General features: G+C 43.8%; 1 protein-coding gene across 2 annotated transcripts; it reads left to right on the plus strand.

Annotated features, from left to right (window-relative positions):
- The first annotated feature begins 200 nt into the window (after nt 1-200).
- Nucleotides 201-15,705, plus strand: LOC132389621 (gastrula zinc finger protein XlCGF26.1-like). Of its 2 annotated transcripts, none has more exons than XM_059962126.1 (2): nt 201-261; nt 5,107-7,518. In XM_059962126.1, the coding sequence occupies exon 2, from the start codon at nt 5,478-5,480 to the stop codon at nt 6,702-6,704; it is 1,227 nt and encodes a 408-aa protein (XP_059818109.1). In that variant the 5' UTR covers nt 201-261; nt 5,107-5,477; the 3' UTR covers nt 6,705-7,518. The 2 variants fall into 2 exon arrangements, 1 of the variants encoding a protein (XP_059818109.1); XR_009510622.1 differs by lacking the exon at nt 5,107-7,518 and adding an exon at nt 13,610-15,705 and having other exon boundaries at nt 226-261.
- Nucleotides 15,706-15,986: the final 281 nt, after the last annotated feature.

Below are 15,986 nucleotides of genomic sequence, written 5' to 3' on the forward strand. Positions count from 1 at the left end.
GTTGATCTTGAGTATGTCGTTTATGGGAGCCGCTTTCTGCGTTAAGAAAGCTGCTGAGTTTTCCACACACAAAAACTGAGATATGGACGTGGAACCGAAGCTTGCATAAATTTTGAATGGCACCATGATTACCCATAAAGCCGCGCGTTTAAAATTTCGCTGTCGTTTGCAGCACCGATCAAATGCGCAGGCGCAGGGTTGCTGCCGTCTCCGATAACTACGCATGCGCGCAGTATACAAAATGTCGGGAGGAGCGGAAAGGTAAGGACTTTTTCGACTCTAATTGAGTGACAATTGCTGTGAGAACCGGAGACTGAGACCCGCAAACTCGGCACAGGCCAGGTCTTTTTCCTCTCTCTCAGCCCCACGATCCGTACACGGGCCCCGGGGAGCTTCCGGCTAATCAGGGAACGGGAGCAGATGGATCTCACAGACGGAGCTGAGCTCCAGCTATCTGAATGCAAGGATTAGGAATTCGGAAAAAGAGAACAAAATCTTTCTATCAGCTGTTGAGAAAATCACCTTTGTTCTGCCTCCAACCGCAACAAGAGAAAACCTGCAGCTGCTGTAAATCCGGAGGAATTTCACACAAAATGCCGGAGGAACTCAGCATTAGTACTCTTTCCCATAGATGCTGCCCGGCCTGCTGAGTTCCTCCAGCATTTTGTGTGTGTTGCTTGTTCTGGAGTTTTCTACACGTGAGGATATGTTTTAACCTATTCTTTCTGGGTACATAATGATATCAAACAACTTTAACTTTGCCCTTGTCAACAAGTAGCTTTCACATCACAAATGTGCCAGACTCCAATGAGACAGAAAGACTACTGCCCTTCACTTCATATCCATTGGCATTTTCATCAGTAAGTTCATCACCTGAGGGAGGGTTCAGGGGTAATATTTATGTACAATACAGAAGGCTGTGTGTATTGTGGTGATGCAAAAGTTGCTGGATAATTTGCAAGTGGGTGGAAGGGGAGTGATATTTGGAAGTCCAACTTTTTAGGGCATCATTTAGCAAGAGACTTGCATACAGTAAGATGCAAAAATTTGGGCAGCTTTCTATTCCTGTGAATAGCTAAGCGAGTAAAACAATGACGTGATTTCCAAAAGGCAGAAAGTTAAAGATGACACATTCTTTAATTAAGCAAGATTACTCTTTTGTATCCATCATTTACAGTTTCAAAATAATAAAACAGGAAAAGGGCCTGAAGCAAAAGTTTGGGTTCCCTGCATGGTCAGTACTTAGTAGCAACCCCTTTGGCAAGTATCACAGTTTCTAAATGCTTTCTGTAGCAAGCTAAGAGTCTTTCAATTCTTGTTTGGGGATTTTTGCCCATTCTTCCTTGCAAAATACCTCTAGTTCTATGAGATCCTTGGGCCGTCTTGCAGGCAGTGCTCTTTTGAGGTCTATCCACAGATATTTATGATGTATAGCTCGGCGGACTGTGAGGTCCATGGCAAAACGTTCAGCTTGCGCTTCCTGAGGTAGTCCATTATGGATTTTGAGGTGCATTTAGGATCTTTATCCTGTTGTAGAAGCCATCCTCTTTTAATCTTAAGCTTTTTTACAGATGGTGTGATGTTTGCTTCCAGAATTTGCTGGTATTGAATGGAATTCATTCTTCCCTCTACCAGTAGAATGTTCCCCATGCCACTGGCTGCAACACAAGCCCAAAGCATGATCAATCCACTCCCGTGCTTAACAGTTGGAGAGGTGTTCTTTTCATGAAATTCTGCACCATTTTTTCTCCAAACATACCGTTGCTCATTGCAGCCAAACAGTTCTTTTTAAACTTCATCAGTCCAGAGGAATTGTTTCCAAAATGCATAAGGCTTGTTTAGATGTTCCTTTGCAAATATCTGCTGCTGAATTTTGTTGTGATGGCACAGGAAAGGTTTTCTTCTGATGTTTCTTCCATGAAAGTCATATTTGTGTATTTGTGTAGGTGTCCCTGCACAGTAGAACAGTGCAGCACCACTCCAGAGTCTGCTAAATATTCCTGAAGATCTTTTTCAGTCAAACAGGGGTTTTGATTTCCCTTTCTAGTAATCCTACGAGCAATTCTCTTTGAAGGATTTCTTGGTCTTGGTCTTCTAGACCTCAATTTGACCTCCACCGTTCCTGTTAACTGTTTCTTAATTACATTACAAACCAAGGAAAGGGCTACATGAAAACTCTTTGCTGTCTTCTTATAGCCTTCTACTGCTTCGTGGGCATCATGTATTTTAATTTTCAGAGTGCTAGGCAGGAGCTTAGAGGAGCCCATGGCTCTAATTGTTGGGATGAGGTTTGTGGAGTCAGGGTATTTATAGAGCTTTGAAATTTGCAACATCTGGCTTTTCCTAATGAAGACTGAGAACAAGCCATAGCTCTAACCAGCTAATTAAGGTCTGAGACCTTGGTAAAAGTTATCTGAGAGCTCAAATCTCTTGGGGTTCCCTACCTTTTGCATGGTGCTCCTTTCCTTTTTTTCTACTCTGAAATTGTAAAAACAATAATAATAATACACTAATCTTGCTTAAAATGTTGAAAAGAATGTTTCATCTTTAACTTTATGACTTTTGGAGATCAGTTTATCTTCTCAGGACTTTATTCCTTGGAATGTCGAAGATTGAGGGGAGGTTTGATTGTGAAAGAGGGGCATAGATGTTGTAAATTCATTTTTCAATCTTTTTTTATTGATTTCCAAATAAAGAATATACAAATCAGAAGAGGAGTTTAACAAGTAGATAATGTAAGAGACATATAAACAGCAATAGTAAAAACTAAAAGTATATAATATCAAAATCAAATAAGTAAAATATTTTGCTGTTAAATATACAATGGTCAAAAAAAACTTCAACTCCTCATAATAATAAAAAAAAAGATTGGAGATTTTATTGATAAGGGAAAAAACCCACAAACTAAAATGAAACAAAAACAAACAAAAATAAAGAAGAGAAAACAAAGGAAAGAAAATGAAAGATTGGGCAGTCCAATTGAGGATAAAATTAAAGAAAACAGAGAGAGAGAACAAAAACACATCCTTCCAGTCATCTCCGAAACTTCAGGGATAAGGAATTCCCCCAAATAGATAGATAGATAGACAGACAGACAGACAAATATAAATTAAATCATGTGAAAATATGGAATAAAAGCTCGCCAGACTTGTGCAAAATTAAAGGATGTATCAAGTGTCTGGCTTTGAATTTTTCTAAGCTTAGACATGACATAAGGGAGGAGAGCCAATAGAAAACAGTAGGTGGGTTAGATTCTTTCCAATGTAGCAAAATAGCTCTCCTGGCCAGTAAAGTTGAAAAAGCTATCACATGTTTGGTGGAAGCAGACACTTTGCTTGCTTCCTCTGGAATAATCCCAAAAATTGCTGTGTGGATTAGGTTGAACATCCATATCTATAACTTTAGATAATATTCCAAACACATCCCTCCAAAAAATTATTTAAACTTACACATGACCAAAACATATGAGTTAAAGTAGCCATTTCTGTGTTACATCTGTTTCAAATAGGGCTTATATTCGGAAATATATGCGCCAATTTATCTTTGGACATATGTACTATCTTAAACTGAATTAAGATATGGCGTGAGCAGACAGATGAACTATTGATTAAATAATAAATCTTACTCCATTGATTATCTGAAAGTGAATGTTGAAGTTCTACTTCCCAGGTACGTTGAACCCTGTCATTAGGCGACATGCGACCATTCATTAACTGTTTATAAATGATAGCTATTAATCATTTTTGAAAAGATTTAAACTGAAAAATAACGTAAGCCAAATTTGAAGAGCAGGCCAACGGGTAATTCGATAAAAAAATCATGTAAGAAATTCCTAACCTGTAAATACCTGAAAAAATTTGTATTAGAGATATCATATTTATCCATTTACTGTGAGAAGGACACAAAGCAGTCTTGTAAAAACAAATCTAAAAAAGTTTTAATTCCCTTAATTTTCCATATTTAAAAAGCCTTATCGAAAGTTGATGGTTTAAAAAAGAAACTAGAATAAATATTACTAGGAAGTAAAGAACCATTTAATTAAAAAATCTACAAAACTGAAACCATATTTTTAAAGTATGTTTAACAATACGGTTTAGAGCTTGTCTACCTATACTGGAGAATGAAAACTGAAGAGGAGCTCCTAATAGCGAAGCTGACGAAAACCCCATTACTGAGTTTTCCTCCAAATGTAACCATGAAGGGCGATCTTGGTCATCTGTATCATAAGTTGAAAAAGTAATATGACGCATATTAATTGCCCATTTATTCGACCTATCAATGACATCGACATAGATGACCATTTAGAAAGCGCCTGTTGAGTATTTTCAGCTAAAGGGAAGGTGTAAATTCAAGCTGGCTTTTACCACTGAAATGGTGTGGGACTACAACCAGAGGCCATGGGTTAAGCGTGAAACGTGAAATGTTAAGGGGAACATGAGGGGAAACTTCTTCACACAGATGGTCATCTGGGTGTGGAATGAACAGCCATCATGAGTGGGGCATGTGAGCTCAATTTCAATATTTAGGAGGTTTGTATAGGAACTTGGATGGTAGGGGTATGGGACTGGGCAATTTAAATAGTTTAGCACAAACTAGATGGCCCAAAGGGCCTGTTTCTGTGTTGTACTTTTCTACAAGAACCTGAAATATTACAAACATTCACTCTAAGATCTTTTAACAGCTGTGTGAACCAACCATTCATTTCGGCAGGAATTTTTTATATGGTTTTAAAATTGTGGCACTTTAAGTTAAGAATACATAAAAGAAGATCCCAGCTCAGCTGCATGTGTGAGACTGTTTCAGTTACTGTGGGGCCAGGCACCCATGCTGCTCAGCAGGAACAGGGAATAATACCAACGGAGAGAGTCAGACTGAGCCAGGTCACAGATTGGAGACGGCAGAAATGCCCCATTCTGATAGAGACAGGAAGAGCATCAGGGAATTGATGGTCATTCCAGATACCAGCACTCTGCCCAGTCAGGAGATGATTTCTCTGTCCAACTTGAGTAGAACCTCACTGTAACAGTGTGATACAAATCAAACCAAGTGATCTCATCTGTAATGTTGTCCTAAACCCATTGATGGATTTTGTAAATCTTTTTACAGGTTAAGAATGAGAAGGAATTTGTCTGCAGGCAGCTCAAACACGACACGCCAGTTTTGTTGTCTCTGTCCCGATATTTAAGAAGTGGAGCAAGGGATTCAATCGACCATTCCTCATTTGACCAACCGTCATTTTACACAGGAGAAAGGCCGTTCACCTGCTCAGACAGTGGGAGTGGATTCACTCAGTTATCACAATTGAAGGTACATCAACAAGTTCACATTGGCCAAGGCCATTCATCTGTTCTGCGTGTGTGAGAAAGGATTCAGTTGGTCTTCCCACCTGTGGACACACCAGTCAGTTCATACCACACTGGCGGAGGTTAGTCATCTGTTGAACTCCTGGGAAAGGATTCACTCAGTCATCTGACCTAATGGCTCACCAGCGAGTTCACACAGGGGAGCGGCTGTACACCTGCTCAGTCTGTGAGAAGAGATTCACTCACTCTTCCACCCTATGGAAACATCAGCGAGTTCACACTGGGGAGAAGCCATTCACCTGCTCAGAATGTGGGAAGGGATTCACTGAGTCCTCCACTCTACTGGTACATCAGCGAGTTCACACTGGGGAGAGGCCATTCACCTGCTCAGTCTGTGAGAAGAGATTCACTCGGTTATCCCACCTCCAGAGTCATCAGCGAGTTCACACTGGGGAGAGGCCGTTCTCCTGCTCAGAATGTGGGAAGAGATTCACTGAGTTATCCAACCTACAGAGTCATCAGCGAGTTCACAGTGGGGAGAGGCCGTTCTCCTGCTCAGAATGTGGGAAGAGATTCACTGAGTTATCCAACCTACAAAGTCATCAGCGAGTTCACACTGGGGAGAGGCCGTTCTCCTGCTCTGAATGTGGGAAAGGATTCACTGAGTTATCCACCCTACAGAGACATCAGCAAGTTCACACTGGGGAGAAGCCATTCACCTGCTCAGTATGTGGTAAGAGATTCACTCAGTTATCCACCCTGCAGAGTCACCAGCGAGTTCACACTGGGGAGAAACCGTTCCCATGCTCAGAGTGTGGGAAGAGATTCACTCAGTCATCCACCCTACAGAGACACCAGCGAGTTCACACTGGGGAGAAGCCATTCACCTGCTCAGTCTGTGGGAAGAGATTCACTGATTCATCCACCCTACAGAGACACCAGCAAATTCACACTGGGGAGAAGCCGTTCACCTGCTCAGTCTGTGGGAAGGGATTCACTCAGTCATCCACCCTACAGAATCACCAGCGAGTTCACACTGGGGAGAGGCCATTCACCTGCTCAGTCTGTAGGAAGAGATTCACTCATTTATCCAGCCTACAGAGACATCTGCAAATTCACACTGGGGAGAAGCCGTTCAGCTGCTCAGTCTGTGGGAAAGGATTCACTCACTCATCCACCCTACAGAGTCACCAGCGAGTTCACACTGGGGAGAAGCCGTTCACCTGCTTAGACTGTGGGAAGGGATTCATTTATTTATCCAGCCTACAGAGACATCAGCGTGTTCACACTGAGGAGAAGCCGTTCACCTGCTCAGAATGTGGGATAGCATTCACTCAGTCATCCCAACTACTGGCACACCAGTCAGTTCACAATGGAGTGGCCGTTGTAATGAATCCCTAGGTTTCGTTTGCTGAAGGCTATTTTAAGAGAGAGATTAAGGTGATTCAGTCTGACTTGCAGCTTGTTTAGTTTTAACCGAGGACACAGACACCCAGAGTCAGACAGAGATGAAGGAGGTAAAATGGAAAGAATCGAAACCAGGGAACTAATGGCCAAGGGACACCGTTTGGAACTTTCCTATGCCCACAAGGGTGGATTAATCATCGATTCACCGTACATCGAATGTGTGGTGGTCACCTTGTTTGATCCATAGGAGTGGCTCTGATTTGGGGATCCTGTGAAGACTGCTGATGTGTTAACCCTTGCCTGGGTGTGGTGTGGTAATTCACTTGAAGATGATACCCCTTGTGACAAGTCACTTTGGGTGATAATTAGTATGTGAGATTTTGGAATGACGACAGATAAAATCTACAGCAACTGTTCTCTCATTTTACCACTGTGGAACCTGAGGAATTTGACATAATTGCATTCTCTCAACATTTACCCTGGATTACAAATATCTCTCTCATCACCTATTCTGTGGATGAAGTGAAGTTTCCTACTTTACCATCTCAAGATTCTAAGCCTTGATTCCCCCGAGCTCAATAGTTTGGGCAACACACAAAATGCCGGCGGAACACAGCAGGCCAGGCAGCATCTATAGAGAGAAGCACTGTCGTTGTTTCAGGCCGAGTCCCTTCGTCAGGACTACCTGAAAGGAAAGATAGGAAGAGATTTGAAAGGAGGAGGGTGAGGGGGAAATGTGAAAGATAGAAGACCAGAGGGGGTGGGGTGAAGCTGAGAGCTGGAAAGGTGATTGGCAAAAGGGATACAAAACTGGAGAACTGGACAGCATCATGGGACGGGAGGCCTAGGGAGAAAGAAAGGGGGAGGGGAGCACCAGAGGGAGTTGGAGAACAGGCAGAGTGATGGTTAGAAAAAGAGGGAACAAACAATCTAAATATATCACGGATGGGGTGAGAAGGTGAGGAGTGGTGTTAACGTAAGTTAGAAAAGTCAATATTCATGCCATCAGGTTGGAGGTTACCCAGCCGATAGATAGGGTGTTGTTCCTCCAATATGAGTGTGGCTTCATCTTGACAGTAGAGTAGAGGAGGCCATGGCCTATTCTGCTTTGATAGTTGATGAAGCAGCTGATTATGACATAGTGAGACAGGCTGTGCTCAAAGCTTACGATTTGGTCCCAGAATCATACAGGAAAAAATTTGGAAATTGAAGGAAATTTGTGAATCAGACTTATCTGGCATTTGCTTCTCAGAAGTCTGTGTGTTTTGACCACGAATGCACGTATAAAAATATAAGTGATGATTTTACAAATAGAAGGAGTTGGTTTTAATTGAAGAATTCGAAAGGTGCGTGCCTGATGACATAAAGAGATATTTAGATGAAAAGGATGCTGCCACTTTGCAGGAGTCTGCTAGATTAGCAGATGAGTTTGCTTTAACTCATAAGGTTAAGTTTACCCCGAAAAAGAGCTTCCAAAAGAATAGCAGGAATCACCAGTGCAAACCAGAAATTAAAGTTTGGACTAGTGATAAGAGTAAGGATGAAGGGAAGCAATTGAAGGAGAAATATTCTGGTCCTACTTGTTACTGCTGTAGGAAAGCTGGTTATGTGATGGATAATTGTTCTGTCCTGAAGAATAAAAAGGTAAATGAGGCAGTCCCAAATGCCTGTGTTGAAGCTTCTATAAACCCAGAGGGTTCTGAACATTCTGTTGAGGCTCAGTTAAGGTCTGAGAGGTCTGCCTGAGTTAAGAAGGGTTCGAACGTTTGATGTCAGATGGGATTGTATTAGTAAATGAATCGGTACCAGTGAAAATTCTGAAAAGAGGATGCTGTCCAATTTACTGGGGCTTCTCAGTCACTCATTCTGGGAGGCTGTGGTGGCCAGCGCTATAATATTTGCTGTTGTGTACTGGGGCAGCAGGCTCGGGTAGCAGACTCCAGCAGAATCAACAAACTCATTCATAAGGCCAGTGATGTTGTGGGGGTGGAACTGGGCTCTCTGACGGTGGTGTCTGAAAAGAGGATGCTGTCCAAGTTGCATGCCATCTTGGACAATGACTCCCATCCACTCCATAATGTACTGGTTAGACACAGGAGTACATTCAGCCAGAGACTCATTCTACCGAGATGTAACACAGCATCATAAGAAGTCATTCTTACCTGTGGCCATCAAACTTTACAACTCCTCCCTCGGAGTGTCAGACACCCAGAGCCAATAGGCTGGTCCTGGACTTATTTCCGCTTGCAAAATTAACTTATTATTATTTAATTATTTATGGTTTTATATTGCTATATTTCTTCACTATTCTTGGTTGGTGTGGCTGTAACCAAACCCAATTTCCCTTGGGATCAATAAAGTATGTCTGTCTGCCTGTACGTTAGACAGCGTTCTAAAGTTTGGCGATGAGACTGACACTGCTGAGGTAAATCTTATTAAAGGCATTCGCGGCAGCATGATTTCCGTGCTGTTGTACAAGGTAACTTTATAATCAGGATTAGTTTCAGGACCTGTTGAGATCGGATTGTGCTCCAGTTTACCGGTGGAAGATGTTACTTTGCTGTTCGGGAATGACCTAGCAGATGGTAAAGTTGTTCCTGCAGTGCAGTTAACAACTAAGTCAACCACTGACGACCCACAGATGGATTTTAACATTTATCCTTCCTGCGCAGTAACTTGAAGTATGGCTAAAATGTCTGCCGACGCAGACGGTTCTGTGCAGCATGATTCTGATCCCCATGATAGCCAAAATCTGGATTCCGGTTATGATGACTTGTCAGGGACTTTTCTGCCTTCATTGTTTCAACAGGATTCAGATAGTAAGTCTGACGAGAAAGATTTATCCCTGTCTAGGAAGGAGTTTATAGCAGCAGGGAACCGAGACCCTGAGATTGAAGCTTTAAAAGAAACACCTCTCTCAAATGATGAGATTAAGAAAGTGCCAGTAGGGTATTATGTCAAGGATGGAGTGTTAATGAGGAAGTGGAGGCCACCTGCTATTCCAGCGAGTGAGGAATGGGAAATTGTTCACCAGGTTGTAGTTCCTAAAGTTTATAGGACTGAAATTTTAACTTTGGCCCACACTATACCCTTACGTTGACATTTTGGAGTGAATCAAACTAAACAAGATTATCAAAAAATGTTACTGGCCTAATTTGGGGACAGATGTTGTGACCTTTCGCAGAACCTGTCACACTTGTTAAGTTGTGGGTAAACCTAATCAGGTCACCCCAGTGGCCCCACTGCAGTCTAAACCTGCATTCGGTGTGTCCTCTTCAAAATTTAAAGTGGATTGTGTTGGCCCTTTGCCAAAGACTAAAGCTGGCCATCCGTATCTACTAACTATTATGTGTACTGCATCCAGATTCCCAGAGGCAATACCTCTCAGAAATAATAAAGCTAAAACTGTGGCAAAGGCTCTTACCAAGTTTTTTACTTTACTTGGTTTGCTTAAAAAAATCCAGTCTGATCAAGGAAGTAATTTTACATCTAGATTATTCCAGCAGGTAGTTTATTAACTGGGAACTAAACAAATTACATCATCTGCATACTATCCAGAATCACAAGGGGCTTTGGAAAGATTTCTTTCTGCCCTCAAAACCATGATTGAGGCATATTGTGTTGAAAATGGAAAAGACTGGAATGAAGGAATACATTTGCTTTTGTTCGCAGTAAGAGAGTCAGTACAGGAAACACTAGGATTTACTCAATTTGAGCTTGTATTTGGTTGTAGAGTGAGGGGAACTTTGACCTTGTTAAAGGAACAGTGGATTAATGGGGATGTACATGTTAACTTGTTAGACTATGTTTTGAAGATCAAAGATAAACTACTCCACACCTGAGGTCTAGCGAGACAAAACTGAAAGATTTCTCAAAACAAAGTGAAGTGTTGGTTTGATAGGAGGGCTTGCGAAAGAAAATACCAGGTGGGGGATAAGGTGCTTACCTTATGTTGAAGAATGTTGACAAATCCACCTCAGGCGAATCTCAATGGATCATATAAAATAGTCTCTCAAATTAATGATCTGAATTGTGTTATTAAAACACCCGACCAATGTAAACTAACACAGGTGGTACACATAAATATGATAAAGCCTTATTTTGACAAGCAGGCTCCATCCGTGTGTGTTGTTGTCAAATCATATGAATCTGGCAAACCTGCGAATGAAACAATTGACTCATCTGAGAATTTTCACAAGCCAAACGTGGTCCCAGTTAGGCTAATGAACTCGGTTGTTCTGGAAAACATTGATAACAAGTTGGCTCACCTGCAGCCAAAGCAACAACAACAGCTGAAGGAATTAATTCTGGAGTTTAAAGTTGTATTTCCCGTTGTTCCCAAGCAAACCACGGTTGCAGTACATGACGTAGATAATGGTCAAGCCCAACCAATTAAACAACACCCATATTGCATGAATGCAGAAAAGTGTAAATTGCCTGTGCATGGAATTGAATATATACTGGAAAATGGTATTATTAGTCCTTTAGCAGCGGATTGCTCACCCTGTGTTATTGTGCCCAAACCTGATGGTAGTGTTAGATTTTGCACTGATTATAGGAAGGTAAATGCAGTAAGGTTGGAATCAATAAGGTTGGAAAAGCTGAAGATTGATCTTTTGAAAGCATATTGATGTGTTCCAGTGATGGACAGAGGTAGAGAAATTTCTGCATTTGTGACACCATTTGGTTTGTGTGAATACAATGTTTTACCTTTTGGAAGGAAAAATAATCCAGGAACATTCCAGAGAAAGTTTGATTCTGTAATTCGAGGATTAGAACACACAGATGCCTATATTGATGACTTAGTCACAGGGAGTGGCACTTCGGAAGAGCATATCTCTGCAGTAGAAAAGCTGTTTGACAGGCTTTCCCAGGCCAGCCTTACAGTTAACTTGGCTAAGAGTGAATATGGCCATGCCAGTATGACCTGTCTTGGCTATGTTGTAGGTCAATGCAAGTTGGCTCCTGTTCGGGAAAAAGTCCAGGCAATTTCTCCAGTTCCTATTCTGACTGCTGAGAAGGCTGTTAGAAGGTTTCTGGGAATGGATGGATATTTTCGTAAGAACTTTGCTGCTATCGCTCTTCCTCTGACCAATCTCCTGAAGAAGAGTGAAATGTTTGTTTGGACAGAGCCCTGTCAGGATGCATTTGATCGATTGTTATCAGTATTTGAGATTAGGCCAATCAATGTAGTGCTGACAGCAAATTTAATTAGCAGATTGGAGCTGTGGGTGGCAACACAAGTCATGGGTGCACAGAGAGTAAAGGACAGGGCCACAGAGACAACCCTCTGGGTTATGTGTGCTGAGGGTCAGAGAGACAGAGGAGATGGAGCCCACTCTTACCACCTGCCGGCGATCTGACAGGAAGTCCAGGAGCCAGCTACACAAGGCAGGGTGAAGGCCGATGTCTCTGAGCTCCTTGTCGATACTTCACGCCTTTGTATGGCTACTGCTCTGCCCATGACTGCAAGGAACTGCAGAGAACATCAGAGAAATAAGCCTCCCCTCCATGGACTCTTCCTACACTTCCCCTCCCTCGGAAAAGAACCTCACAACCTGGACATTCTTGCTGCAAACCCGCTCTCCCATCGGGGAAGAGATACAAAAGCCTTACAGTGTGTAACACCAGGCTGAAGGACGGCTTCCTGTCTGTGTCTATAAGCCAAATGAATGATAAAATGGACTCGACCTCACAATGTAACTCGATGTGACCCTGCACCATATGTCTATCTGCACTGCACTTTCTCTGCAGCCACAATGCTTTGTTACAGTGATTATTTTGTTGTATGTCAGCTCAATGTACTGTTGGAATGTATCCATCTGTGTGGATGGTACATCAGGTAAGATTTTCACTGTAGCTCAGTACATGATGATGATAAACAAATTCCCCATTTGTGTGGAAATATTAGACAGACTGAGCTTCTGATCTGGAACCAAAGTAGGAAACTGAACTGTTGTCATTTCTGAGGAAAGCAAATATATGGAAAAGGATTCAATCTCACATTACGATCTGCGGTAACTGGGAACTGGTGACTGGTGATGGGTCTTCCATATCAATATCAGAATCAGGTTTAATAGCACCGGCATATGATATGAAATTTGTTGTCCCTGCGGCAGCAGTAGAACCTAATTCATAACAATAGATTTTAACAATTGTAATTTAAAATAAGAATATACTTATATATATATATATATATATATATATATAGTACAAAAATAGAAAAAAAATGTAATAAGCTATTTTAATTGTGTGGAGCAATTTGACTGACTGGGTGTTGCTTTGGAAATTCTGAAGTGAAGCTGAACTAAACTTTACACATTTATGAGAAGCTCAGATAAATACAAATGGCTAAATTCTCACATAAACGGGTCAGACACCCAGAAACATCGGCAGCACTTCAGCATCTCAAAACAGTGAATGAAACATGCAGAAACTATTGCAGAGAAAAAAAACATTGTCCAGCCACAACGAGAGGACGTGACAGATCCGGATCTCACTGCCTTGTCTGAACGGGGAAAGATGAAGCTACACGTATAGGTAGAGCAGTGACCCGCAGATGCTGCCGATCTGCAGAAAAACGTGAACAGGAACCGGGATCAGGTGACGGGTGGAGGGTCTCCCTCCTGAACTGGTGACTCTGCTCCTCGCCCCTCACACGCTGCCCGACCCATCCGCCGCATTCCCCAGATTATTCCATATCTACCCCAGATACAAGATTATTTTTCCACACCATATCTTCCCCGATCCCTGACCCTCCACCTCCAGGTCACAGAGTCACCGGCTCAATTCCCATCCAGGTCCAAAACGTATTTCAAACCAAAACATGAAATGTTCACGTTTCATTTAAATCAGTTCTGTGTTTATAAACACTAATTTGTATTTACATTCCTCCGTAGCCTTGCTGAACAGGAACACTGAAACAACAAGTGAGAAACAGCAGGAGGCCATTCAGCCCCTCTTACCATCAGCAAGATGGCGGCTGCTGTCCCATCTCAGCCACGTGTTTCTGCCCGATCCTCATTTCCTCGATGCCTTTGGTCTCCTCACATCTGCCAGCCTCTGATTTATGTGAGAACGATCACTGACTCTTCACCGCCCTCTGTGGTGGGGATTTACAGACATTCACCACCCTCGGAATGGAGACATTTCCCCTCATCTCAGACCCGGGCAGTCCATCCCTGTTTCAGAGACTGGGATCCCTGGTTCAACCGGTAACAATGTGTCTCAGTCCTCGGTGCTCTAAATGAAAGGGTTATCACATTTGATCTTTCTTCATATGATGACCCCACCACCCCAGGGATCAGTCTGGTGAATCTTCATTGCACTCTATATAACAAATACTCTCTAACCTCTTTGTTAATCCTCTATGAATTAAATTCCATCTTCTGCAGCCCGTGTTGCCCCGATCACTCACCTCCCACCCCTGTCACTATTTCCACCTTCCCACCTCCCCTCTCACCTGGATCCACCTCTCACTCCCTGGCTCTTACCCCATCCCCACCCCTCACCTCTTTTCTCTGACTATTTCCCGTCCACTCTCAGTCCAGACGGAGGGTCTCGGACCGAAATGTTGACGGTCCATTTCCCTCCACAGATGCTGCCCGACCCACTGAGTTCCTCCGGCAGTTTGTTCTTTGGTCTGTATAACCCGTGTTAGTATGGGGAGCGGGATTTTACACCATATTCCAGGTACAATCTCAACAAAGTACAAATAATTGTCACTTTGCCCGGACCATTGGTCCCGCTTGCAGGGCAACAGTCTGCCGGTGTTTGCCCCCAATGTGGTGAATCCCTCTGCTCGACACCACCGTGGGCTCAGACATTTCCCCAGATGAGCCCCACCTGTCCCCACCGGGACAAACATCCTGTCCGCCCCCTCTCTCACCATCTTCATCCTTTCAATAAAATCCCTCCCCGGGGAACCGGCATCAAACCGACGGGCCGAGCGGTCTCCTCCTACCTCTCAGCGATACAACAGACTCCGGCCGCAGGAGACGCTTCACAAACGCCCCAACTGCCCTCGGAGGGAAATGGAAATAAATCAGAAAGCGGACATTTACTTTGGGGTTTTCTCCGCTTTGAGGTGGCGGTTGGCGCTTGAGCGGGAGACGGACTCAGCGGGGTAACGCCCACTCGGCCTGTCCGCCTCCGCGACTGGTTGTAACCGGTGATTGACATCGCTTCGCACCAATTGGAATAGCGCAGCACCTGCATTCTCTGTTGACAGCGGTGGGGAAAAGGGGCTGGTCACGTGATTATTAGCCCAGCCATTCAACCGATAAAGCTCGAGCACAGCAGCGCGTGGGTGACGTAAGACACCGCGCACGTGAGGACAGATCCCGGTGTGAGGAGTCCATGGGTGACGTCAGGCGCGTGGGAGGAGGAGCTGTGTGACGTCACCTGTGTGAGAGCGCTGGCATTTAAAAGCAACTTAATGGACTTTTCAGTGGGACAACAACATTGATGACGGGTTTCATCACTGAATCCAGTGTTGTGGGATGTAAAGTCCCCTGTTAAGTGTCCGGCTGTGCCGTGTTGTTGCTGGAGTGGGCAGCGTGGTGTTTGTCTCGATTCAGGTCACAACACCAGAATTGCCAGCGGGGTCCACACACAGTGTGAAAACCCCCCGTCCCTGCAGTCTTTGTCTCCCGGTAAACTCAACACCCTGACAGTGTGGACCATAGATACCCCTTCCTCTCAGAGTCAGGGGATCATTCAGACAGCTGATCGCTGAGAGGAATTATATTTATTGGTCATTAAAGTTCACCCAGATTCGTTTGGACGGATTTGATGTGGAGTTCGGGGTGTCACAGTGAAAGGGCCGGACGGCCGAACTCTCTCCGTTGTCCAAACATCCTTCCAGGTGAGGCGACACTTCACCTGTGAATCCTCCGGGGTTGCCCATTTTGTCCGCTGTCCCCGATGCGGCCGCCTCCACACTGGTGACACCGGCTCCTCCGCAGTTGTGCGGGTTAGAGTTGTTCTCTTTTCATCGGGGGTCGATGTTATTGTTCCCTTTTGTGCGGAGGGGTGGGTTTTGGGGTTTGATGATTGGGATCCCGCTCTTCTTGATCCAGGTGGTGGGGTAGAAATCGGGGCCGGTTGGCGTGGAATTTCAACGTGATAGGCCGAAGGGCCTGTATTGTGCTGTAGGTTTTCCATGTTTCTATGAAAAGTGCCGGGAACGAGCTCTGCCGGACGGCTGGAGGCTCCGTGCTCTCCGGTCCTGCAGCCCTGGTTTTAGCTTTGCGCCCGAGCCCGGGCTGTGGGATC

Source organism: Hypanus sabinus, unplaced genomic scaffold (genome assembly GCF_030144855.1).
Source record: "Hypanus sabinus isolate sHypSab1 unplaced genomic scaffold, sHypSab1.hap1 scaffold_613, whole genome shotgun sequence".
Lineage (NCBI taxonomy): Eukaryota > Metazoa > Chordata > Chondrichthyes > Myliobatiformes > Dasyatidae > Hypanus > Hypanus sabinus.